At 39.8% G+C, this 27952-nt stretch overlaps 2 protein-coding genes across 9 annotated transcripts in view; one reads left to right on the top strand and one right to left on the bottom strand.

Moving 5' to 3' along the window:
• Positions 1-19393, top strand: part of obsl1b (obscurin like cytoskeletal adaptor 1b) — a 37641-nt gene extending 18248 nt beyond the window's left edge. For 6 of the 7 annotated variants that reach the window (XM_085765319.1, XM_085765320.1, XM_085765321.1 and 3 more), the window contains 16 exons: positions 152-427; positions 524-799; positions 1188-1463; positions 1556-1831; positions 1935-2204; positions 2317-2583; positions 3316-3585; positions 4130-4396; positions 5494-5760; positions 8141-8253; positions 8479-8632; positions 10620-10781; positions 10907-11011; positions 13709-13975; positions 16923-17185; positions 18599-19393. In XM_085765319.1, coding sequence (XP_085621445.1) covers positions 152-427; positions 524-799; positions 1188-1463; positions 1556-1831; positions 1935-2204; positions 2317-2583; positions 3316-3585; positions 4130-4396; positions 5494-5760; positions 8141-8253; positions 8479-8632; positions 10620-10781; positions 10907-11011; positions 13709-13975; positions 16923-17185; positions 18599-18613 — 3524 coding nt within the window. In that variant the 3' untranslated portion in view covers positions 18614-19393. Of the gene's footprint in view, positions 1-151; positions 428-523; positions 800-1187; positions 1464-1555; positions 1832-1934; positions 2205-2316; positions 2584-3315; positions 3586-4129; positions 4397-5493; positions 5761-8140; positions 8254-8478; positions 8633-10619; positions 10782-10906; positions 11012-13708; positions 13976-16922; positions 17201-18598 lie in introns of those variants that run through there. The other variant, XM_085765326.1, reaches the window with a different exon arrangement.
• Positions 19394-19600: 207 nt separating this feature from the next.
• Positions 19601-27952, bottom strand: part of LOC146964509 (carboxy-terminal domain RNA polymerase II polypeptide A small phosphatase 1-like) — a 29084-nt gene continuing 20732 nt past the window's right edge. For both annotated transcript variants that reach the window (XM_085765328.1, XM_085765327.1), the window contains 4 exons: positions 24575-24631; positions 23245-23337; positions 21791-21976; positions 19601-21392 (listed from right to left, as the gene is read on the bottom strand). In XM_085765328.1, the coding sequence (XP_085621454.1) occupies positions 21264-21392; positions 21791-21976; positions 23245-23337; positions 24575-24631 (465 nt within the window). In that variant the 3' untranslated portion in view covers positions 19601-21263. The remainder of the gene's footprint in view (positions 21393-21790; positions 21977-23244; positions 23338-24574; positions 24632-27952) is intronic.

Genomic DNA, 27952 nt, shown 5'->3' with positions numbered 1-27952 from the left:
TCTGACTCTGGAAAGTTGTGGTCCAACAAACACACCTGAGGATCTCTATTGCCTTTAACATTGTCAACATTAGTTGATTCCTCCAGATACATCTGCCGACATTCCTACAAGTGTTACATATGTTACCATATGGTAAAATCTCCTTCTCCAGAAACTCCAGTACGAATCGTATCCCCAAGCCAGTCACAAATGGAACTGTGCCAGCAAACCTCTGAGAGGATGGTACTGAGCTGTGAGATCTCACGGCCCAATGCAGTGGTGCGGTGGTATCGCGATGGACTCGAAGTGGAGGAGAATGAAAACCTTATTCTAGAGGTGGATGGTGTCTACAGAAGACTTATCATACCTGAAACTACTGTCAAAGATTCAGCAGAATACGTATGCGACACAGCAGATGATTCCATGACGTTCTTTGTAAACATAGCAGGTAAGGAAATTCTAAAGAGGAGAATAGATGTGCACTAAAATGGGTTGCTTTGTCAGTGTCTATCCATTTATAACATGAGATCTTCTTAATACTCAGAACCTCCTGTTCGCTTCTTACGGCCAAGGAAGACTTCAAGTAGAGTAGAGAAAGTGGCTGGAGAGACTCTGGTTCTAGACTGTGAAGTTTCAAGATCAAATGCTGAGGTCACCTGGAAGAAAAATGGGGATGAAGTAGAAGACTCCAGAAATATCACCATCTTTGAGGATGGTGTTATGCGTCAATTAACTATTCACTCGTTGACGTTGGAAGACGCCGGGCTATATATCTGTGATGCAAAGGATGATGTGATGGATTTCCATGTAAATGTGCAAGGTAAGCTGTTATATTGAAAAAGGTATAATTCCAAAATGATATACATTTTAAAATGCTATGCTGCAAAGTCCTTAAAGTCACAAAAGGTGAAATATTTAAAATCTGAATACTTGCGTTCTGACTGGCACGTCTCACACACCTCTTCCTCATATAAATGAAGGCAGGTTGTAGTAGTTGTAGACAAAATAATAATTCTGAGCTGCATCTGACATCATTACTTTATTAAAAAGAGGCAGCTCTTGCAGTTTGGACTTCATCATATTGTAATTTCAACAATATTTTGGATTGATTTTTCAACTGTAGGGTTGCTACATTCTCCCATAGCAAAAGAAATATCTGCTGGAATGGGACGACAGAAAACGGAAACTCTTTTCTTGTTCATTTTCAGAGTCACCTGTAAGAATTATTGGAAAAACCGACGCAAAAACAGAAAAGCAGTTCTTAGTGTCAGATGACATCATTCTTGTGTGTGAACTCTCAAGATCCAACGTGTCAGTTAACTGGTACAAAGATAATCAGTTAATTGATGACACGGAACGATACTGTAGTGAGGAGCAAGGTGTTTTCCGATCACTGGTTGTCCTAAATGCTGGGCTCCGAGATTCTGGAGAGTACACCTGTGATGCAGGAGATGATAAGATGGTCTTCTACATCACTGTCAAAGGTAACTATCTGATTTAGCCATTTAAATGCTATCCATCCTTCCTGCACATGGGAGGACACGCTGATATTAACTGGTACTGTGTTTATGCTCAGAGCCTCCAGTGCAGATCATTGGAAACTCAGGCCACCCAGAGCATCATATCCTGGTAGCAGGAGATGACCTTATTTTGGAGTGTGAGGTGTCTCGGCCAGATGCCACTGTTCAGTGGTTATGGAATGGCAAGATACTGAAACCAGATACTCGCATAAAAATTGACAGCCATGATGTTGTGAGAAAGCTCGTTCTCTCTGGGCTTCAGCCCTCTGACTCTGGAAAATACATTTGTGACGCCACGGATGACAAATTGATAACAATTGTTGAGGTGCAAGGTAAGAGTTAAGTGACCCTGCAACATGTTTTTGTGCGATGAACTGAAAGTTCATTCAAATTAAATTCATGGGCGACTTCTTTTTTAATCTAATTTTTTCTCAGAGCCACCGGCCACATTTGTGAACCAAGACACAAGTAGTGACATCGCTGCCTACGAAAATGAGAGCGTCACGCTGTGTGCCGTTGTGAGCCATGGCAGAGCTAATGTTCGGTGGCTCAAAGATGGCCAACTACTGAACCAGGACAACATTCACATTTCCAGCGAGGGTAATACCCACAAGCTCACCATTAATCCCCTGCAGCTGTCAGATTCTGGAGAATATGTCTGTGACATAAACACAGATGAAATGTATTTCAGGCTTTTGGTCAAAGGTAAGAATTTGGCACTCCGATTCAAATTGTGACCTTCGTTTACCGACAAACATTTACTTTTACGACTGTCTCTATTGTCTCTCTGGTATTGTATTTCTCAATCTTGTTATAGAAATGAAGGTGAAATTTACAAAACCATTGGAGAATACAGTGTCTCTGAAGGGCGGCAGCCTCACACTCAGATGTGAGATCAACAAGCCCAAAGGAGATGTGCAGTGGCTTAAGGATGGCAAGGAGATCTCTCCAAGCCGTCGGCACACCATACGGGCACAAGGACGAGAGCGAAGCTTCACCATCCACCAAATGGCTGAAGAAGATGCAGGAGAATATGCCTGCGAATCCACAGATGACAGGACCTCAGCCACTGTCAGTGTAGAAAGTAAGTAGAGTTAAAACATTAAAAAATAGATAGTTCAAATTGGCCCATTGCCATAATCCCTATAGTTTTAGGAGTAGGTTCATTACCTTTAATTGTAGATGCAAGCTATTTTTAGAACGGCGGAGCAGAGCCGTGAGCTGCTCAGAGCTACACTGGAGGCTATTGGGATTTCTTGGTTTCCCTCATCAAACTCATCAAATACACAATCCAAAAACTGCAAAACACTCTGGTGGACAATTTGTGACCTGCACATTCACCACGCTATGAGATAATAACGGAACGTTACAAGACAAATTTGTTTATGAGGTAAATTCATGCAAAACCGCTGATGTACATCCCCGTCGGAGGCAGTTTTTCGGCAAGGAGTCTTTGCATTTGCCTCGAAAACAACTCTGTCTCGTAACGTTCCATTATTATCTCATAGCGTGGTGAATGTGCAGGTCACAACTTGTCCACAAGAGCGTTTTGGAGTTGTTGGATTGTGTATTTTGATTAGTTTGTTGAGGGAAACCAAGAAATCCCATCAGCCTCCGTAGCGTAGCTCTGAGCAGCTCACGGCCCTGCTCCGCCGTTCTAAAAATAGCTTGCACCGACAATTAAAGGTAATGAACCTACTCCTAAGACTATAGTGATTATTGCAATGGGCCAATTTGCCAAAATGTTGAACTATCCATTTAAGTGGAATAAATTACCCAGTGTGCCATCTGAACAAATCTAATGCTTTGCCCTCAGCTCCTCGTGTTGTTGAGTTCATAGCGGAGCTTCGTAACATCACAGTCCGTGAAGGAGAAGACGCTGTATTTAAGTGCGTAGTTTCACCAGTGGACACTCGGCTGGCGTGGCGCTTAAATGGCAAGCCAGTGCCTCTGAATGAGCGGACTGTCATTTCAAGCAACGGACTATGCCACATGCTCTGCATCCACAACTGCGCGGTTTCAGATAGCGGCAGAGTGACAGCTGATGCAGAGGGCTTGGTATCAGAGGCAGAACTCCAGGTTCAAGGTGAGTTCTTGGCCCATCCATTAACACTATGATAATATATTTTTGTCTCCATGAATCACAGAAGTTACAACATTTAGCAATCTCTCTGGTAGTTATCACCATTTTTTTTTTATCTACAGTGTATGTCCCATTTTCAGTAATAGTGAAGTGAACATGAACACAAAAGAGTTTGAATGTCTACTTGTACTTGTAGTACCACATAAGCATTTATGATAAATAATGACCCTTTCAGTCAGGTTGAAATTGTTTGAGGCGTCTTTGACGGCCAGCGCTTAGCAGCTTCTCCTGTTAGAATTCCTCTGGTAACTGACAGAGACAAGTGGCTCAGTGGTTTTGGCATATGTATGTGACACTGCAGGGGGCAAGGCTCCTCAGAGCTGTTCACTTGCTCTCTGTGCCTGAACTTGCAATCATACTTTGCTGCATTTTATTGCTTTAGAGTGTAGTTGTGCAAGGAACTTAAATATACAATATGATCATATAAAAGTACATAAAACATTGGCATAGATGGTGCAATCTAGAAATTCCCTATATTCATTTTCAGAGCAACAGGTGTTGTTCACCAAGAAAATGGTGCCAGTTGTGGCTGAAGAGTTCAGTGAGGCAATTCTAGAGGTGGAGGTGAGTGTGGACTCAGGAGAGGTGCAATGGATGAGGCAAGGGGTGCTGATCCACCCCGGAGCCAAGTACACCCTGAAACACAAGGGCCGAAAACACAGTCTCGCCATACACAAACTGGCCATGTGTGACCGGGGCACCTACAGCTGTGAAACACTCCATGACCGCACGCAGGCCCAGCTTACAGTGGAACGTGAGTGTGCACGTGTTCTCACTATGCTCTGTTCTTGTTTGTTTACTGCCGTTGCCGGCGGCTCTGCCTCTTGCACACACTCTACCAGTGCTTCTTGTGAAGGCAAAGCTCAATTAACTGAGTAAGAGTAATTCGAGTGACTGGGAGAACGGGATGGCACTCGCACTGGAACACGATGGCAACCGACAGGTGATAGCCTTGCAGTTCAAGCTGACAGTCACACAGGGTTTCTGTATTCACAAAAGATCAATGGAGTCCTGAGGAGTTTACTACTAATGACAAAGACAAAGCAGATTGCAGTTTACAGGCAGTGCTTGATGTATAAGTTATGCCTCTATGATTCAGAGGCTAAAAAACAAAGTAAATATTTCCTAACCAGAAACCTTTAAATATCATGAAAGTAGCAAACTTGTCCCTATAAAACCAGCATCTTGTCGTGATTAAGACATACTTATGAGTGTTGTCTTTGTGCATGCTTCTTATATTTCGTAGTCCTGTGACCCACAGGCCAGTGGGTGAATTAAAGGCTGTTCTTTCAACACTAGTGTGGGTGGGAAGGGGAAAGTCAGGACTTCGGGCTGCTGTTGGCACCTCCTATGAATTTGGATCTCCTCTCATTGCATCTAAATTTACACCCTGGCCTTCAAAACTAAGGTTGTTGTCATCAGGTCTCCAAAATAAACACTTCTTTTTTCCACAGGGAATGCGTGTCTGTGTTAGAATAAGTGAAAAATGTTGGCAGTTTCAAAGCTGGCTTTTGTATAAAGCCCAGTACTCAAATTACTAAAATATCGCTTGGTCAGTGTTTGCCAGCTTGCATTGTTTAACTGCAGACTGTTGTGCACACAACAGACCCCCAAGCCCATTCTGTGACAGAAAACGGACATCATGTGTGCTAACTGCTCAGTGTTTATGTGGTATAGAAACGAAGGTTACCAGGGCAAAACTTACAAACGTCATTTTTGTTTTGACTTTTATTTACTCATATTGAATAGCACTAACACATAAGCTACTCACAAAATCTATTAAAACCAACAGTGTTTCATAGTAGAGCTGTGAAAGTCTGCTGTTACACCGTTCTGCATTTCCATTTACAGCTCGAAAAATCACAATCAAGAGGGGACTGATGGACAGTAAAACCACAGAGAGAGAAACGGCCTCCTTTGAAGTGGAGCTCTCACATCCCAACGTTCCAGGCACTTGGACAAGAAATGGAATCCAGCTTAAGCCGACAAACCACTTCCGTATGAGTGCCAAAGGACAAGTTCACAGCCTCACCATCTCTAACCTATCAGTAGAAGACACTGGCACCTTCACGTTCAGCGTAGAGAATCTGAAGACATCTGCAAGGCTTGTTGTTCAGGGTAGGTCCTTCAGATAAAAAGACAATTCTGCTTATTATAAAACCAGTTTCCCTTAAGTGATATACTGGATCAGTGTAATGCTTCTAAATAATTCATTATTTGCATGTTTTAGTTCACTGCTGACAAACCATGTACAGTATACTGCAGTACAACCAAAACAAAATTTTACTGTACTAATTTTGTTGTGACCCCAGACTGGTAGCTAAAGTGGTCCACTCAGACTACTAGACCAAATGCCGACCAGTGGAGGCATGATAATGGAATGGAGTGACGGCTCTGCTACTGTTGTCTTTATCCGGTCTCATGTTGCAAACACAAAATAGCCTAGCATGACCCAATGAAAAGTGGCAGCTCTGTTCTGTCTCTTCTGTCAGGTGCAAGTTTAACCCCACGCTGTAAAATAATCCGCTCCATGCCCAGTCACTCAGTGTGTATCATCCCTTTAAGCTAGGGGCTGAAATGCTGAGGATGACAGTTGGATTAAAACTTAACCCAACTTATTTAACTTTTTTTTGCCAGTTCATCTAAAAAATGATGTGCACAAACACAGTGTTTACTTGTAATTATTCCTCCTGTTCAAATTGCCAATTCAGAGTCTCATTAGAAATCTGCTTAGACAGATCAGAATTCCTTCTTCATATTTCCTCACACCAAAAGGTAACGCAAAGGGGTGATTTTGTACAATGTCTAACTCACTTTGCTGCTTGGTCATATTGAAGGGATATTTTAAGTGGGCTTGTATGAGGTATAGATGGCACCCAAGTATATCTGCAGTAGACAGCTCTCTGCTCTCCCAGGCCAGTTAGCCATACCAGCACATAGGCTAGTACTGGACAGAGATGCAGGCAATACACAGCTGTGACAGGACACAAATGTATTGCATATTTTCGCCGCCTACAAGAAGTCCCATCTCAAAATAATGCACAAGTGTATGCTATATTGTATCTTTCTGTGCCTCAAATAGCAGACCAATAAGTTTGCTGCCTGCTCTGAGTAAAATAATGGAGAAAATTGCTTTTAATCAAATACAGCACTATTTTGCATCTAATGATTTGAATACTGACTATCAACATGCTTACAGGGAGGAACACTCCACTGCCACAGCACTCACTCAAATGGCTGATGAGTGGTTTCAAGAAATTAACAACAGACATTTAGTTGGAGCAGTACTGTTAGATTTCAGTGCAGCTTTGATATTATTGATCATAATTTGTTGTTACAGAAATTAGAATGTGCTGCTTCATCACTTATAAAGAAACTGCAAATTGCTCAGAACAAGGCAGCACGATATTTATTGCGCTGTCCATACAGAACCAATGTTGATAAAATGCATAACTGTCTTGCATGGTTGAATGTTAAGAACAGATTTACTGCCTCAGTAGCAGCTGTTATTAGAAGACTGTCTGTAACGAAATTGCCAAGGGTTCTATATAAACGTTTGTCTTTCAGTTCGGATGAACATTGTTACAAAACAAGATATGCTACGGAGGGTAAATTCACTTTGCCCAAAGTAAAAACAAACAAGATGAAAAGCACGGTAATGTATAGGGCCATGGTGATATGGAATGCTCTGCCAGGACATATTATCCAAGAACATAACAAATACAGATTTAAAAAGCTATTGAAAGAACATTTATTAGTCAAACAGCTCTCTATCTAGCTGAAGCTATTTGATACAATCAATTAGTGTTTGTCTGATTTACTTGAAATATCTTCAGTCTGCTTGTGTATTGGGTACTGTTTCTGTAAGTTAATGTAATTATGAGAAACGAATGTTTTGAACATCTGATTATTTCATGATTATTTCACAATTATGGTTAATAGCTACACTGTGGAAATGAATAAGGTTCAGTAATATGTATATGTTGTTTGTATTGTTTATGTTTTGTTGTTTTGTCTTGTTTTGTCCTGTAGATCGTTGTGAGTTGTTGTGGTTATGGATGTTGTTATTTTTGTATTTATCGACTGCAATGGACAGTTCATAGACTCCAGGAAGAATAGCGATGGCCTTTGCCAAAGCTAATGGAGATCTAAATAAATGAAATGAAATGAAATATACAATTTTTTGTACATTCACAGCCGTTTATCGCCAGTACTGTATCTCTGTCCAGCACTATGTGCTGCTGTCGGGGACAGCAAAGAGCTGTCTACTGTAGATTTTATACTTAGGGGGCCATTTGTACCTCATACAGCCCCACTTATTTATATTTATAAAAAATAAATTACAGCAAATGAAAATTTTAAAGCTACCTGACTTTTGTTTGAATACATAATTTGAAATGTGAGACCCAATCTTTTAACAGGCTACTGATTTTGTGTGGCATTGCATTTTGGAGAAAATAAGGTCTTGGTTTAACTAAGCATGTTGTCTCACCACCAGAGCCCCCGGTGACCATTTTCAGAAAACTGGTGGACCAGAAATTCTCTGAAGGAGCTGTAATCTCTATTGAGTGCGAGCTGTCAAGACACAATGTTGATGTAAAATGGATTAAGGCAAGTGTTGGCCTTTTCTTTTTCTTTTATAACTAAGCAATAAAAGGTGGTTATCTTACCAATCACAAACTTTTGAGTTCAAACTAAAAAAAGCTGTGTTAATCAATGTGGAACAATAAAGAATCATAATTGAGTGGACAATGAATGCATGGCATCCACTTTGACTTATTTATTATTTAAACTGCACTTGAGATGACTTGCATGTTCTTTTTTTATCCTCTTCAGAACGGTGTTGAGGTGAAGCCAGGGAAGGACTTGCGCATTTATGCAATGGGAAGAAAACGGTTTCTTCAGATTCTGAAATGTCATGTCAGTGACTCTGGTGTGTACACTTGTGATGCTGGAGATGCTACAACATCCTGCACTGTGGAGGTCTATGGTAAGGTCTGCTGTCTAAATACTAGCCTACATATTATCTGTATCTTAGGCTAAAGTAATACACAATGTTGAGTACACGTGCAGGTGACATACTACAGGCTTTATCTCTTTACTCATAACCCCTGCTGGACAGATAAAACAAATCAACCTAATAGCTGCATTGTCTAATAGATGCTTGTTTCCAGAACACTTAGAAGAACACTTCCAATTTGTTACCCAAGAAGCAGAGGTTACACCACATTAACCTCCCTACAGTATATTTGATTTGTCCTGGGCATCATTACAAAGCTAAAACAAATGTCCCTGCCAAAACGTTCTTGGTTCTTACATCAGTAAACAATCCCTACCAGATGTTTTCTGATCAAAGTCTACTAATAGGTTGATTGTGAAATCCATGACATGATGAAAATGCACCATAATCATAATATTTCTCAAAGTGCCACTAGTTTTACAGCTGTGTAGTATAAACACGGACTGACTGAAAAGTAATCTAAAACCAGACTTAAAAGTTATATTTTGCTGCCTTATGTTTTGTTGTGCTTGGTTGAACATTTAACTACTGTACATTCAACAGTAAGATCACCTGAACCTGTACTTCACTACTGGTGAATAGCTACGGTCGGCAAAGACCCCATTTTCTAAGGATATTGTGAAGGTCATGTTTTAAAGACTGGCAACAGAAAATTACATTAAATGTCATACATGTAGGCTAAATATTATTCCACGGAACTCAGATATGCATTTCTTTTAATATCAAATTAATAACCCTGTACAATTAATTCATAAACCTCAGAAACCAGTGACAGAGCCAAAATTACAATCTTGCTCCATCTTTCACCTCCAAGAAAAATATCTAGAGCAGTCAGAGAACTGAAATTAGTGCAGCAATAAATGTTCTTTCATACAGTGCAGCCCCTTTTTTACATATTGATTTGCCACAGCACAAAAATCAAAGGGATTGACAAATGAATACAGTAAATAATATGTTTATTCTAGCTTTGTTTGTATTGTGTATGATAGGTCAAGGTGACACTTGAACAGGGCTGTTAGTGTTATTAGTACCACCTGCTGTACACTATGTCAAAGAAAGAGCCATTTTTATGGTACCACCATAAGGGGACTATTTGATTTCAATTATTCTTGGTTGAAAACACATGTTTGCATGTGCAAAGTTTTATAATCATGATGCATATGTTTAAGATACTTAATGTGGAATACAAGTGCACTTGCACATTTGCACACTTGTAAAGTTAGACACATTTAGGAATTCTCAACAGTACTGTACTGTATGAGTATCACAGCAGGAAATACTCCTGCATGTGAACATGGCTCTCAGCTCCGCAAATATAACATCACACTGCCATCTGCTGACAATCTGCAGTAATGGCAATGGGTAATATCAGAGGATTTGTGCCTTTCATGTGGTATGTAGAGTCATGACCTAATGGAGAAACATAGCAGACGCTAGAATACGTACAATATTATCAGTTTGGCCACAGTGCCTATTTTACAAAATATGCACTAATTTTCTGGATTCACCGTGTTTCTAGAGGGGACTAAGAAACTTCTCTTTGCTTTTTTCAGTTTGAATTAAAGGGATATTCCGGCGTAAGTTTAACCCATGGTCTAACACCCCATGACACCGAGTAAGACCCCCACTTGAGAGAACAAGTTTTCTGACCGCTAGCCTCTCTAGTTGTGGCAACTTCAGCAAAGATCGCACAATAGCAATACACTGCTGTCGATTTGATGCCTCGTATTATGTGCTGGGACTTTTTCGTACTGTTGAAGAAATTTGGTTCTGTTCTGAGCATTATTCGATTTAAGTTGTTAGAACGAGAGAAGCTAGCGGTCGACAAACTTGATCTCTCGAGGGGGGTCCTTACTATGGTGTGTTAGACCATGGGTTAAACTTATGCCAAAATATCCCTTTAAGAGCTCCCAGATGAAATCTTACAAATTTTGCAAAATGTTACTTCTTTCTCCAGAGCGTGAGCTATCGATCCTGCAGGGTCTCGAGGATCTGGACATCCAGGAAGACCAGAATGCCGTGTTTGTCTGTGAGATCTCAGTGGAGGATGTGCCAGGAGAATGGTACAAAAATGGGGAGAAGATACAACCCACCAGTACCATCAAGATCCGCCAGGAGGGTGATTGTCAAAAGGCCAACATAAATATTATCCTAAAAATAGAAATTGAGAAATAAAGTGTGTAGAATTGGGCCAATTACTTTATTTATTATTTATCATTTTCACTAATTTAGTTCTCATCTCAGGGACCAAACATTTTCTTCTGATGTGCAACGTGCGAGCAGAGGACTCTGGAGAGATCAAGTTTGTTGCCAGACATGTTGAATCTGTTGCTTACCTGGAGGTGGAAGGTATGATAATATTTGATGTATGTTTCTATGAAGTCTACACATTAAAGGTGATAGCTACAAGTTTAATTCCTCCTGGCCAGTAGGTGTAGAACTCTCTGCCTGCTCTCGCTCCAACCTTCTGTTTTACTGGTTGCCAGTTACAGCAGTTACACATGACATCAACGTTCTAATGCTGTTGCCACAGAGATCATTCCATGCCGACGTTGCCAACGTAACCAGATGTAAATATTTATATATTTCGGACCCGCCAAAATTTATTAAACAATTACTTATATACTATTTTTTTTTAATTCAGTAAAATTAATACTTTTATTCTGCACCCCTCTAGACATTCTGTGGATGCATTATTTTTGAAAAATGTATCCTTTTGATGAAAAAGTTGTAGCTATGACCTTTAATATGATGTGCTTGTTAAAGCTCCACTTGGTAAGTTGACGAAAGTGAAAGTAAACTCTGTGACTTGGTCAGAAATTTCAAGACAATACTGTCAGGTCTCTTTATGAACCTCTGCCAAGCACCCCCCACACACACAGACACACGCAGACACAAACACGTGCAGGCGCACGCACACAAAGCAGCCATAAACGCACCCACAGAAGACTACTGTATCCATAGCAACTGGAGACTCCAAAACGATCTCACCTCTCTCTCTCACCATGAAACACACTGTTCTTGTGTGTGTCTGCATGTGTGGAGGGAGGGAGGGGGGTTGACAGAGGTGAAAAGAGGGAGTTGAAGGTATACTATCGTCTTGAAATGTCCGACCAAGTCGCAGAGTTTACTTTCATCAGTTTACTACAACGTGTAGCCTACAAGCGGCGATTGGCTGCTGCTCCTGCTCCCTCTACCTGACTGGTGGAGAATCATCGGTCGCGGTGGATTTTGGCAAATACAATTACAGGCTGTAGGTGGAGCCAGAGGAGTTGGACTTTGGCCTAAATTACTAATTTAAAGGTCCCATATTATACTCTTTTTAATCAATTTCACTCAGCTGTCAGACGTCCAATTAAACTGTATTCGAAATGTATTGCCCCAAACTGATCCGTGGTCCTGAATGTCAGCTGTCTAAAAGTCGCTCAAATGAGCTCTGCTGAGAACAAGCTGTTTCTGTGCCTGCACCTTTAAATGTTAATGAGCTCCGTCTGTCACAGCCTTGCCTGCCCCTCTCAGCCAATCAGAGGCCTAGTAAGGCGGGTCTTGGCATGGCCATAGTAGGAAAGATTCTGCCTCAGGGACAGGATGTGGCTAACGGTAGCATGGGCTAATGTTTATGGGTGGATGTATCACTATGGCCAGAGCGACTGATATAACAGCGTGGCGACAGCTCTTGACGTCGCCGCCAGTGCGGTCTCGTGGTTCATGTAGCTCCCAATAGTCCCAAACTAGGCTTGAAACAACGTTCAAAACACACAGAGCCAGTATCACAACTAAGCATAAAGTCCGTTTAGCTTAATGCTAACGTATAATGTGAAACCTCATAGACGGGCGAACAGAAATTAGCATCGGCTGTCGCCGTCTCGCGGCAAACGAACAGCCATAGAAGCTGCTAAAAACCTGTTTTAATTCTGGCTTTAGCCCTGTTAACACGTCACAGTTTTAATATTTTTTAATGCGAGAAAGTTTAATCCAGAGTCTGTGGTCAGTTTGCTCCAACGTCTGTCCTGGGAGAAGTGCAGAGTCTGTGCGAGCCCCGACCGGGGACCGTGGCAGCGGCTGTCTGCTGCAGTAGCAGCCGCTCTACTGAGCTGATCTGCCGGCAAGGACATCTCCTCCTCCCGGAGGAGAAAACGAGCCAAGTATAACGTATCCGCATGCTTTTAGAGGTTTACTGCTGGCTGGTTAAATTCTTTTTAGGAGATTAATGCTGGTCTCATTGATGAAATTTAACAACTGTGGCAGTGGCATTAGTTTGTTTGAATGAAAAGTGAGGAGGAGCTGGGCACTGAAATCACCACAACGTAAATAAAGGGGAGGGGGGCGACAGCGGAAAAGCGACCAGACTTGCATAGTTTGTTCATTTTAAAACATTAATTGATTGAAATGTGGTGATATCTGATGACTTTGGCGCTTGTGTGTGCAGCCAGGTCGTACATTCGCCATTGTTCTAACCAGAGCTATGTTAACAAGAGGGGAAAAAAATGGCACGGTTTAGAAAATTTCTTCAGGCGTGGCAAACCTTCACCTGGGGCGGTGCCACCAACCTAGGGGGTGGCGTCGAGTCTGTCGGTGACATCACCAACAGACTATCTTCAACTGGCCTGTATAAGCACACATTTTCTAAAGACAGAGAAAGCAGAAAAGGGAGAGGTTGAACTTTTTTCATACCAGGGGGGATTGTAGACAGGCCGGGGATGCATATTATTGATAGAAAACCACTCTAAAGTGCATTTTGCATAATATGGGACCTTTAATGTCCGACTATCAGAATATAGTGACAGTTCCAGCAAATATGACTGAATAATTGTTACCAACTGAAGCTTTAATTCATTAGAGCCAAATTGAAAGGCATGGGTGTTTATCACCACAGTGTACTGTATATTCCTACTTTGATATGTTTTCTACACTGGGGTTTTAATGTCTGGTTTAGTGAGTCCTGAAAGTCATGTCCGTTTATTCTCTACTCTTAACATTAACTGTTTAAATTATGGTATCATCAAAGTCTGTCATGCATGTAAACTGCAATCTCTCCCTTTCCAGAGATTCCTGTCAACATTGTAAAACCTCTGCAGGATAAGACCGCCCTTGAGAAGACCCGTGTGCTCTTAGACTGTGCGGTGTCTAACCCTAGATGTAGTATCCGTTGGTACAAAGGCTGCAATGTCATACTGCCCTCAGAGCGCTTTGAGATCTGCAGTGAAGGCTGTTATCGCAAACTGATCATCCAGCAGGTGGCGCTGGATGATGAGGGTACATACAGTGTCCAGGTTGGAGAGCATACATGCTCTGCAAAACTAACAGTGGAGGGTAAGAGAGTTTGTGATTAATTATTAGTGGTGTGCAATTTGACCAAAATGTTTTATCATTTAGCCTACAGGTTCATCTCAATGAATTAGAATATCATGGAAAAGTATGTCAGTAATTCAATGTACAGTATAAAAAGATAGTATATAGACCATTACACACAGAATGAAACATTTCATGTCTTTATGTATTTTTCGTTTAATTTTAATGATGGCTTACATTTGATGAAGACCTAAAATTCAGTATTTCAAAAATAAATTGAATAGCCTATTACAAAGGACCAATTTAAAAAAGGCTTTTTAATATGGAAATGTTTGTCCATATGCACTCAATACTTGGGGCTATTTGACTTGACCTACTGTGGACTTTTCCATGATATTCTACTGAGATGAACCTGTAGGCTACATTGTTTATTGAGCAGTGCAGTCAGTGTATAGTCAGAACACAGAAAATGTAATATGCCAGTCCAACGACATGGATGAATCTGCTAACTCTGACATTGTTTTGCGTGGAAACGCTGCAAAGCATCATAAAACCTGCAACAAGTGTCTAGTGGCTACTGAGAAAAATGAAAACAGACAGGCCAATTTTACAGCACTTAGGAGGAGAAGAAAATAACCATCTGAAACCTCATAGCTCCATCTATTGGCCAAACAAAAGTATCACAGATAATGTGTAGGCTACTCTTAAAATGTGTGAAGTGGGGGATTTACACAAAGCCTCCTGTTGTTCTAATTCACTTTCATTCAATTTTAAGCAGACATTTGCGACATACTTTTGAATTCATGACATTGGATCAACCACACAATAAAGAAGGCAAAATTACTCACCACACAATTTGTTTCCTCGACATGAAGCCACAGCTGACGCAAACCTCCAAGATTTCTATTTCTCATGTTGACTCCTAGTGTCCCAAAACAGTCAGTCAGCAGCAGTCAACCAGCTCTCCAACAGTTTGACAATCCACGGAAACCCCGATGTCCATCCTCACTGTCATCTTGTTTCATCCATGTATTTGCATGCAAAAAAAAAGAAAAAAGTTTTTGGCTAGCTTAGCCTCACATGTTCTGAAGTTAAGAGGCCCAAAAATGATGTATAATCATATCAATCGGGAACTTAAAGGAAAAGGATTTACTTTTGCCACAAAAAAGTTATTAGACGAATAAATAAATTCTCAAAGTGCCGACCGTCTGTCCAGAAACCGCTGCACGTCTGCACACCTGACTGTTGATTAAAGGCTACCGCCTGAGGCTGCGTCACAACAACAATGTTTCTAATTGGCCGCTGCTGCGTTCGCGACAAGTCGTCAGAAAAAACAAAAACATGGTGGACTGGGACAAGCTTTGCATTCAAAGTGCGTCATTAAAACATTACAAAGGGTACCGTACCAAAACAATTAAATGTAAATTTCATAATGTCGGGGTAGATTTTTTTTCTCCGACTTTCTCAAGTGGGAGCTCCGACATGAGGTGGCTTTTGATTGTTTGATTGCACTTTTAGGAGGTCGGAAAAACCCGAGTTCCAAGTTGTCTCGAACGCAGCATAGCACCCAGACAGCTTCCACCTGACCGCTGCACGGTTCGGGCTCTGTGTGACATTTTGACACTGTGCCAGGTGCAGATATGCTTCACTGTCATCACAGACCAGCGGAAACAACCTCGTTAGTGAATGGCGACTTGCTATCTAGATTAGGTAGAAATTACGAAAACAAATCTCTCATGGCTATGCGGACTTAAAACTGATAATGTTGTTAAAGATGTTAAAAAGTGTTTGTTTGGTTTTTTTTGTTTGTTGTGTATTTCTAACTTTTTTAACACTATTGCCAAAACATGTTTAATTTCCATTTCTGAAGTTCACAAATGACACTCACATAGGCTACCAGATTTGGCGCTTAGGTCGCTTTCACACTAGCCTCGTTTGGTCCGGACTTTAGGACTTTTCAGTTTGGTCCGAACCAAAATTTCAGGTGTGAACACTCCCCCGGACCACGGTCCGGACTTTTGTCGGACCAAACAAGCGGACCATGGTCCCCCAAAAAAGTCAGGACTCGGTCCGGTTCGAAGTGAACCATGGTCCGGTTCGCTTCAGGTGAGAACGTAATCGGACTTTTAATAGGACCAAATACAGGAAGCAAACCAAAACAGCAGTGTTTCCCATAATAAATTACCTCAACCACGAATAGATTTTTCGGCTTTTGGCTCGACCAATGCAATATCGTTTCATTCATTCATGTCCGCATAGCGCTCTTTCTCCGTTATTGCCGATCACACACACACAGAGAGAACGAGAGAGAGAGAGTGCATGCAGGACAGCAGGGCGCGGTGAAAGCTGCCACAGTCTCCTTGCAAAGGAAAACTGTCAAAGCTGCTGCTCCCCATTGTTGGTGAATAGGAAAAAAAATGACAGAAAGTGATTTTCCCTCACATTTTCTGACCAGCTGAACGACCTGTAGACCACGTGTCATTTGTTTACAAAAAAGGTGCATTTTGACAAGGGACAGTGTGAACACAGACCGGACCAAAACTTAATTGCAACAATGTATCATTTCTTCCCTCTGGTCCGGACCACGGTTCGGACTTTCAGCAGAAATTAGAGGATTTTGACAAATGGGTTTGATCAGTAGCCTATTCTCAGAATTTCACTTTTTGGTAGACTACAGAACAAAAACCAAATTGAAACATTTTCAAAATTTTACTTAACGATGCAACATAGAAAAAAAAACTTGTTTATAACTGACATTGTTGTGCCCCATTATAGAATGAGAATTTTTCTGTATGGATGTTTCTGTAAGAAAAAACTAAGCATCCAAACCTGGTGCAAGATTTCACACAGTTGTGTGAAATCTTGCATCACTGGAGTCTTTGTCAAACTAGATAGACATTTTTAGTGATAACACATAATTCTGCAAAAAATTCTAACAGTTTTCTCTCTGCTCTGTGCACCAACTCAGCCCAGTCCTTGACAATGGTCAGAGAGCTGAAAGATGTGGAGGTCACGGCCCCCAATGAAGCCTGCTTTGAATGTGAGGTGTCAGCACCTGTCCTCAAAGCTCCTGTGTGGAGTCTCAATGGAGAACCCTTACAGTCAAGCTCTCAAGTGCGCCTGGAGAAGATGGGCACAGTCCACAGACTGACCCTCAGACAAACCTCCCCAGACATGAGCGGAGTGGTGGAGTTCAACTTGGGGAAAACAATAAGCAGAGCCCAACTTCAGGTACTGAGGAAGTGACAGATGATATGTTATACTGCAGTTTTCTTAACATTTCAGTTGGATTTTATATTGTCAGCTAATGTAATATGTAAAGTCCATGCATACATGTTCATTATGTTCATACAGTAAGAGTCCACATCAATGAATTATGAATGTTTAATTTCTAAACATTTACAAACATGTGTCATATATCAGATGCAACAAGGAGTTGCATCTGATATGATAGGCTAAGTCTAGCATGGTATAGTATAGATGCAGTTACAAAATTAACCACTAGATGGTAGTAAGAAATACGTTTTGAGTTTCCCTTCATGTCTGTTAGAAAAAAAAAGAAATGAAATGGAAAAAAAAAAGATATCACAAGTGCATTTACTGTACAGTAAGTGGTGTGTGATAAGATAAATAGATAAATAAATTAAGCATTAAGCGATTTTCATTCAACGTAACAAAAAAGTCTGCTAAGGCTAAAAATAAACAAGTGAAAAAAAGAACACATAAAACCTACAGGCTGGTGCTGATTGTCCAGGTGGTGTTTTAAAGTGCGCTGCATGACTTACGCTGCACATGCATAGCAATAACTACAGTAAATGTTTTGGCTCAGACAGTGGGCCACATTTTGTAAATAATATAAGGTGTTTATGGTCCCACTCTATCTGCAAGGATGTAGGTCAAGGAATACAGAGCACATACTCACACAACCTTCTTGTGCTATTTAAATGTGCAGGAGAGTAAACTATTTTTAGTTTTATTATACTGGCTTTGAACGGAAGAGTATTACATTCAATCATCTGGCCTAGGCGATAAGCCCGTCATAAATTCGGTGAACCGAGGGGCAGGAGGAAGCTCAACAAGAACCAAGCTAAGGAAAATTAAAGCTAATTAATTCGGTCAGCAACTCAAGATGGAGGGTGACTATAAGTCATAGACCAGACTTGCAGCTGGGCAGCAAATTAGATTGATTTGTTGAGCTTCAATAAGGCTAGATGCTGGTCTTTGTCCTGTTCTGCTCAGTCATCAGAGTCTCTACAGATGCGCTACATAAACAGAGATTTTTCAGGGTTATAAACAAAACAAAAAAAATCTGACAATGATTAGCTGTGTATTGTATGTTGCCTTTACTGTAACATCCAGCCAGGGACAATGGATGAAAATTGAAAAATCACTTGTGTTTTTTTTGTTTTGTTTTTTTAAATACTGTCGATTAGTGTTGCATTGTCCCTGTTAAATAAGCCAATAAATAAAATAAGTAAGACATAATAAGAAATAAAAAAGCTCTTTTTAAAGGAATCATTTTGGATGACCCACAACTTGTGTAAAGGCCAATGCAGGGATACATTTTGACAGAATAAGGCCAGACTTGTTGACCAACACCCTCTGATCCTCAGTCTAATCTTTTTCTCTGCTCCAATTTCACAGGTCATCCCTGAGTGACATCTCCCGCCCGTCAACACCTACAGTAATTGACATGGATCGATTGTTACATTGATGCTTTTCAAGTTGTATCATCATCGCTTACATATTTACATACAATCTATACAAGCGGTTGAAACAGGGTTCTGATGGATTTTCATGCAGTTTTATCATCCATATAGTGTTATCATAGTGTGTGAGAAAATATTTCAAAGCAGTTTCTTTATCATATCAAATCGCAGTTTGACTGTAAATAATGTTTTGACTGTAACTGTGTTATGAAGGTTGAAGCTGAATGGTGATTTGTGCAAAAAGATGCATGTGTATGGTTGAATAAATACAGAAACTCTCTAAGTTAAGATCTAAGCACCCATAACACATACGGTGTCTTTTTCCTTTTCTTTTGCAATTTTGCGTTGATTTTCACAATATAAACTCAATTTACACCCAGTGTATTTTCCCATATATCAGAGCATGGTTTTGTGTGGCTGTTGTGACAGTGACTCAGATTTGTTTTGGCTTCTAGAGCACATCAGGTTATTTACCAAATAGGAGACACATTAGGTTCCAATTGACTCCCCCTCGTATCCACATCATCAAATTTAGATTTTAGAATATATCATCTGAGCAACAGTTCATTCAATTTCACATTTAACCTCTATTTTCATCATTTGTCTATTGTATAGAAATGATTTTTTATGTTTTGATGAAAAGTTTAAATGAAAAGAAAAAAAAATCTGCCTTGCAGGAAGTGGCTTGTAATGTAAATATACTGGGCCAAAAATCAGGTAATCTAGGAAATTACAAGAATTACTTGATCATCTTGATTGATGCTTGAGTTGTTGAGATGCTTGTTGAGTGAACATTTGAAACATTTTGGAGAATGATAGTTGTTTTCATATGAAAATCTGTTCCATATTCCATTTTTCCATTTGACTTGTTTCCACCTCTGCCATGTTGTGTTGAGCGGTGGGTATGAGGGGAAAAAATGCTGTAGTGAAATATGACCTGTTTCAATAAAACATGCTTTATTGATGCAAGGTAGAAATATCTCTAGTTGTCCTTTTTTTTTTAAATCTTAACCATTTATCAGCTGCAATTTACAAACTCACTTTACCAGTTTCTTTACTTGAGTCAAAATGTTAATACTCTGGTTGCATACAGTAAAAAAAAAAAATCAAAAACGTTATTGCAATACAGGTTATGTTTTTCACGTATAGTCAAAGCATCTTCTTTAAAATCTCAGACTAATGTATCTGCTCACACTGACGCAATCACACTGAAAGCCACACACACATTCAAATGTACACGATCTCTCCAGACTCAGGCAAAATAAAATCAGGGCAACAACAAGTCTGTCACAAGTTTCCCCTATGAAACTGAACATACAGATCAATGAGGCAGGACACTTGACTCCATTAATGTCTGACACACAAAAAGCTCAAATTCAAGTTTACCGACAGAAGGCATCGACGTGTGCTTTCAAAACTTATCTGAGATGCGGTAGCAGGTCACAACCTCCTCCTGCACACATAAAGAGTATTGCATTACTGATGGGCCACACACTGTGGTGGCCACGTCGACTAAAAACTCAAGATAAAATAATAACATTAGATAAAATAACATTAAAAATAAAATCAAAAATGATTGTATGTACAAAAATAATCTCACCATTTCTCAGTGGTACACCTGTGTAGGACAGGTCTGATCAGTCAAGTCTGTTACTAACTCTTCAACAAATTCTGACTCTTACAGTTTAGACTCACATAATGAAAATGATGTCTGTGTGTTTAGTAATATTAGAATATAGTGATTAAACCTCATCAAGGTTGAGGACTACAGTCAAATCCAGGAGACGACAGGATGACGTTTTCCTTTGGGTTCTTTTTCTAAATCTAAATGCTAAAAAGCTAAAGCATATGGTGTAGTTCTGGACCACTAACAAGTTGTTTGTAGTTTTCCAAAGATGTACAGTAGGTGCACAGTGTTTGAAGCATGGCAATATGTGAAACTTATAGTGAAATGTGTCACAAAATATGAGAAATTATTCAATTTGAGCCGGAGTTCTCCAGAGTTAACGATTGACTTTTTATAAATACAGATTTGGCCAAAAGAAAAATAAAAAAAACTAAACAAAACCAAACCAAACAAAACGCATCAAGCTTATTGAATTAAAGGGACCGTCTTCAGTGACTTGGTATAGTATTCTGTGGGAGAGCTTCAAATACTGATCCAAATGCTACATCACACTGACATGAAAGTGATTGATGTGGTTCATTTGTAGAATGGCACTGAACATTTGTTCACACAGTCTAGGTTTACAGCACTCTTACATAGGTCACTGCTGTCGCATAACGACAACAACGACGCTAGCTGCGCTGCAAAACACTTCTACAGAAGTCATTTAATCTCATATGATTAAATCCGACACCGGGATTGAAACGGCGTCGATGCTGAACGAGGCATCAAACCCAGCTACAAGATTGAATGATTGACAGATTTGACTTTGTACTGTATGTAGATTATAGATGATATGAGATCAAATGACAGGTATTATATTGCGGTATGGTCCTTGTAGTGGGAAGCAGTGTGCAGCTCGTGGCCCACCAGCCTCCGTGGCCCCGTGACGACAGCCACCGGCGATTCCGTTCCTCCTAGTGCCCTGCCTCTGTTAACTTGAAGTCCTCTGCTCCTTGAGAATATCATAGACCTCGTCGGCTTTGCTTAGTCTCTCAAAGAAGGGGATGAGATCGAGGAGCTCGGTGTCTGACATGTCGTCAAACCAGGATGCTACAGGAACCTGGGGGGTTGTCAATGGAGGACATGGTAGAATTAGACCACGTCAGTGCTCAATAGAACTTTAAAGGGACAACGAGGAGTTTTGGAAAGCACACTACATTTCCCATGAGCCTACCAACCATAACCCGACCATAAACGGCGATTCGGCGGCGTAACAAAATAACGATAGAGACAAAACAATATATTTATCGAAAATGGACCCATTAACAAGTGTGGGTAACGTAGATTCATCCACATTAATATTTATAACCAAATACAAACTCCTCGTTGTCCCTTTAACATTATTTCAAACTTGTTCTCAAAAGATATTTTAGATCTTAGTGAGTAAGAGAGTACTACTGCAGACAGTACAGTAAGTATTGATCAATGTATCGCAGAGGAAGAAATACGATGACATACTGCATTTTCGGGATGGAAGATGTAGGATGCTGGAGAGTTGTCGATGATGATGACTTTGTTGAGGTCTCTCCCCAAACGGCTCATGTCTTTAACGTAGTTCCCTTTGTGGAAGACGCAGGACTCCCGGAAGAGACGGTGCCGGAAGGCCCCCCACTTGTCCAACAGGTCAGACACAGGATCTGCATACTAGAGAGGAGGAGGAAGTGATGAGCCGTGTTAATGTTCTGTGGTATTTCTGTGTAAAACATTTGAAATAGAAACAAATACATTCCACTTAAAAGCATAAACAAACTGATTTTTAAAGTTAGTCAGAACAGAGTTTTGGATTGGAGATAAAGTCACAGTTTGTTTTGGCCACTTGAGGGCAATAAAACCAAGTTGTAAACACATCATTGACTTGTAATCATGAGTTCATTAACAAATAGTTGCCTATTTACACCTGCAGACACAAAGGCAGCAGAAAAAACGACGTGGGATTCATTTGGAATCACGTTTGTTTGCGCTGGATATTCAGCCTTTTCCAGATTTTGGTCTCCTGAGAGGAATATCCAGCTTCTAAGCTGCTAGATGCCTCTAATCCTCTAATGTTGATTGTGTTGTTGTTATTGTCTGGCTGGACAGGGACTGAGTTTGAATTGTTGTTTCACTGAAAACAGCTGATCTCTACTTTTTACATGAATATCTAATAATTTGATGGCTAAACAGAGGAGTAAAGCCTTGCTATCAATATGCAAAACTATAACTTTGTTAAGCAAACGTTGCATCGGTTTGTTTAAGAGTTAAATAACCATATAAAATATAACTTGTACAGTATACTTATTTAAAAGTAAATAAAACATTTAAAGGTCTTATTTTTTATATTTTTACACGTGAGGCTTTTTAACTTAGACACCATGGCCGACACAGACTAACAACCATCCTGCGTCAGATTTCACAGATATGTGTCTGTATCATTTAAGCTTGGACATTTTCAAACATGCCAGGCAGAAGAGCAGCATTTGATTTCTGACACTATATCTCCACTGTACCCATGATACTGTCAGGTGCTGCAGGCGAAGACGCCATCTAAAATATAATCGGGCAGAGTGCATGTGCGTGCCTGTGTGTGTGTGTGAGAGAGTGTCGGTGAGTAATGACTGACCATATGCTTCAGAAAGTTAAGGTAAGGTTAAACACGGTTTGAAGTAAATGTTAGAGGTTAAAATGTCTCTGCTGCTGCCTGACAGGTATCATAAATATATCTTTATATGCGAGGGCGTATGTGGAAGGGCGTCTATAAATCACACGCAAAAAGAAGACTGGTGACTCTAAACATAATGCCAACCAAACAACAGCTGAACAGATTAATTTATTTAATGTTCCTCTGTGATGTACTATCCATCCTGCAGCTTGCAGTCAAACTTCAGCAAGTGATGAGCGAGACTGAGAGCTGGGGGGGTGGGGGGGGGTCTGACCTTGGCTAAGCTCGCGGTGAACAGAACACACTCGAACATTTCTCCCATCCTCTTGAGGAATTCATCGACGTGAGGTCTCTTCAAGACATACACCTGTGTGGAGGTACAGAAAGGCAGAGAGTGAAATCCACAGATGCTCCAGTCATTAGGATGATCAGCACCTTTAAAGTTAAATATTAAATTAAAAATTCTCTCTGTTGATTATCCAATATTATTATAAAGAAATCATTTTAAATAAAAAAGTTGTAACATTCAAATGAATAAGACTTTACAGCTACTTCCACTAGGATGCTGGCAGCCTTGTTTCTGAACCAAGTCATCCCGAATAGGCTTTCCCCACTTTAACAAGCCTATCCTGGATTACTTGAAACAGACCCAGGCCCTCTGGACATCAAAGCTCCTCTGTCTTCTGAGAGGCCCCCGGCACAACAGATTGTAGTTACCATTAGCAACCTGCAGGGAAAAAGTCAATCTCCCCCCACCCACCCACCCACCTAAACACCAATGGGCGGGGCATAACAGACTGATTGATGGCCAGTGATTTCTGAGAAGCCTGCCAGGGCTTCCTCATTTCGTCAGGGCCACTGAAATAGCCACCTGCTGCTTGGAGCCATCAACAGAGCGGGCTACAGCACTGTCAAGGCTCCTTCATGTCAGTTTTTAAAAAAAATGTTTAATCCTGAGAGCTTGTAAACCAGTCTAATTTCCAGGCCAGATGAGCCCATTTTTCAGTTCCTGGTGTGCGGTGCATACAGTCCAATAACAGTCAGAGCACCGTTATCAATCCTACTTGCACACATTTCTTAACAATCTTTGGGAGTTTCAGCAGGAAGCTTACAAGTTGCCACCATCCAAAACTGGTGCCATATGCTTTCACACACCAAAGACACACTGCAGAAACTCAAAATCTTTCCAAGAATATATGTCTTATTTCTTGTCAAAATGTCTCATTTCTAGTCAAAACTCAACTCTTTTCACTTAAAATAAGAATCATCACCTAAAAATGAACTTGTTTTTAGATCATTTCCATTTGTTTTAAACTAATTTTCACTTGAAATAAGTAGAAAAATCTGTCAGTGAGAGCAAGTTTTTTGTGCTTGTAATAAGAAAGAAAAACTTGATCCACTATCAGATTTTTCTTCTTATTTCAAGTGAAAAATGCTTGAAAGAAGTAAAAAGTGTCTAAAAACAAGCTACTTTTTAATGTGATGAGTCTTATTTTAAGTATAATGAGATGTGTTTTGACTAGAAATGACATTTTGACTAGAAATAACAGGGGTCAGCATAGGAAGACAGTAAAGTCATAATATTAAGCACATTAAGTCCGTACCTGATGAACGGTTCCGTCAATTTCCACTGGAATGATAAAATCAGCATTGTTCACTGGCTGTTGAAAAGAAAAGCAGAGGTTTGCAGAGGCGTTAATCATCTCTTAGTAAAAATCAACACTTTCTAGAGATGAGAGTGAGGGCAGTAAATCAGAGGTGCATATGTGTCAAACAGACACGCAGACGCCACCTCCGACGCCTCACTGTTCATAATACGACTCTTGTCACTTCCATCATGGAAATACAGACGCTGGAGAAGGTGACAAGGCTCGTAAATACATCTGATTTATCTAGACAGTAAGTTCTCAGACCTGAAATATGCTTCTCAAATGTTAGTATCACCCCAAGCTTGTCCTACATAAGGCATTACACCATGGCCTAAATCGTCTAAGCATGAGGTAAACAGCAAGCATAAAGTTCTCCATCCATTTCACACTGAGCACTTGAGGGCAACTGAGATCTATAACACAACAGCACTAACAGCCAAACAAACAAACAAAAAAAACGGTTTTCGTATAATATGATTTGTTAGATCAACGTTAATGTAAGTTATTCTCCAATTTCAAATCTTATCCTAGCAAGATTATGCTCATCACAAGTGTATTAATATTCCTGGCCAGGCCACCACTATAATCCCAAATGTCCATGACTGACTGAGTGAGTGATCACAGTTCCAACATTGTTCAGCCATATAACAGGGTTTGAGATTCTCCATTGGCCAGTGCTCTTTCAAGCTGAATTGGCAAACACAGCAACTAAACATGTTTTTAGAGACTTTTTTTTTCTCTCAACAGAGCATCAACTAACAAATTGTGTGACTTTTTGGACCAGCAGCAAGTAAACACTGTTGCTCTCTCTCCCTTTTTTTCCATTTCTGTCTACTCTTTTCAGTGGCAGAAAGGCAGAGCAACACTTTGTTACCCAGACAGAGGCTGTGCACTTGCATGTGAGAAGCTAAATGAGAAAAATATTCTGTCTCTTCTAACTTTATCTCAGAGTCAGTGGTCATTCTACAAGTAAATATAGCAGAAATTAGAGCTCGGTCTTTAATTTATGTGTAACATGAACGTTGTGGCGATAAAATTTAAATTATAGCAGCAGTTTGGAAGTGGCTTAAAAGTTTACATGTAGTCACTTTTCTGTCACTATTTCAAATTATTATTATGTAGCTATATTAAAATACTGCATATGCACCAACAACAGGAAAGACAAAGACAGGTCAGTTTTTCTACTGTAGTTTTTCACAACAGTTTTCAACTGAAACCTCAATTTTGCACATTAACTATACAGTAGTGTATCCATTTACTATGTAAGCCATACATTTGACCTAGTCTTGTTTATAACTCATTGGCTTGTGGCTAGAAAACTGCATATTATTTCACATTTTGGACTCTAGCTATATTATATTGTCATCATGGTCAAACCTTTCAACTATTTCACTTTTTCAAACATTCATTTATACAAACAATGATTTTCTATGTGAATGTTTGAATAAAAGTCATATATCTGTTCATTCTGTTGCCATGTGTGGTCTTGCTTCTTCATTTATTGGTTGTATTGTTGCATTGAAACCAGTTTTATGTGGCTTGGAAGAGCAAAGGAGATTATTGTTTCCTGTGACATTTGAATTGTTTTGTAAGCAGCAAGAAGGCATGAAGACTGTGTGTGTGGTTGGATGCAATTTTCCAGTGAGATGACTTGATTATGATATTAAAGGTGTCAGAGATTATGTTGCATTGATTTTTGACAGCTTTCCCAATTGAAAACCATAAAAGGCGAGTCCTACAGCTTGCCGGCGTTGATTGCCTTCCACACAGAACCAGCCGTGTCTTACCTAATGCTATTTTTAGTATATGTGTCAAAGTAATAATGAGTTTTATTATCCACCTTGTGTTTAACATGGAGTTCACAGAGTCTGACCCTGTTTACACATAGCTCGCAGCAATATCCAGTGACATCCTTTAGGACAGTCTGTGACCTGAGAAGGACTAAACACCACATGGCATTCATTACATAATTTGTCGTGACACAGGAGACTCAACGTTTGGCATTGATTACTTTGTTCACCGAATGCTACCATAAAAGGTATCAAACAAAAACAAAAGGAAGTTTGTTACTCTAAGGAACAATGTCAAACTCAATATAGTTTCTGAAAACATCTCTACTCTTTTGACACTGACTGATTTAAACTAAGTTATGCTGTGTAAATATTCTGTTTAAAAAGTGTTGTTGTAATTGTATATTTTATTAATTATATGGTAGCACAATATTTACATATACAGTGATGTTAGAATTGCATTCACAAGTATTTTTGAAGAAAAGTATTGACTAATAATGACTAATTTTGTGTTGTAAGTGTTAATTCCTGAAAAAATAGGTTCCAATATTTTATTCGTATCTCGCATGGATTTGAAGAAATGCATATTGCAGGTGGGTTTTGTGTCGGGAAACTAGAGAACCAATAAAATAAATGGTTAATGTAAAAGTGGCATCTGAGTCTAGTCCTTTAAGATAAAAATACAGTAAGTCACATGCCACCTTAAAATATGCAACCTGATATTGTGCAAATCCTACTTGGCTACTTTTGCTTGGCAAATACATGGTTTGCTTTGATAGTCGATGTGGAAGCTAAATGAAAAACACTCACTGAGTGTCTTTATTTAATTTAAAGCGCTAAAGAGTTTTTGTTTAGTTTTTTTTATGGTTAAAAAGGCCTAAATGCTATTAAATAAGTTGATAAGGGAACTAGTTTGGATGGATGAGCATCTTGGTGCAAAAACTAATTATAGGTGAAAGGTATTTGCTTAGGTTGACAATGTAGGCAAAACCTCAAAGTGAACAGCTGTTTATTAGCTCCTCACAAAAACAACCAACCAACCAACACAATGAGCATTAAAATACCTTGTTAATTAGTACAAAAACCACAGTATGAAGACAACATTGTGTTTTCATGAGTGGTTGATTACAGTACTTCTATGTTACCCTTCTAAGTACCCCCCTACAGGCCCTACAGCTTGCCCGGTCATTTGATGATGACAAGTCCAGAAAGTTCCTGGCCCAGGAACCAACAACGTGTCATGTTTGTTTGCCATGTTCAAACTGAGTGGAATCCACATTGCAACTGACACAAAATGGCAATGTGGCACTGAACAATGTATGCAATAATGCTCTTCCAGCTTGATAGGAACTGCTGTGCCCTACAAAGGCAAAGTGCAATATCTGTAAAAATGCCAAAATGAGAAAAACCGCTTTATGTGTTTTTCATTGTCAGGTTCAAATTATGAATAACTACCAAGTCTATAATTGATTATATAAAGGACTGAATTAAATGTATTTTGTAGTTTGTCTTTCTGACAAATTTTGACCGTTTATGGCATATT

This window comes from Trachurus japonicus, chromosome 21 (genome assembly GCF_045865225.1).
Source record: "Trachurus japonicus isolate A0001 chromosome 21, Traja_1.0".
In the NCBI taxonomy this organism is placed as follows: Eukaryota; Metazoa; Chordata; class Actinopteri; order Carangiformes; family Carangidae; genus Trachurus; species Trachurus japonicus.
Note: the sequence above shows the minus strand (reverse complement) of the source record. Positions and strands in the feature narration are given on the sequence as shown.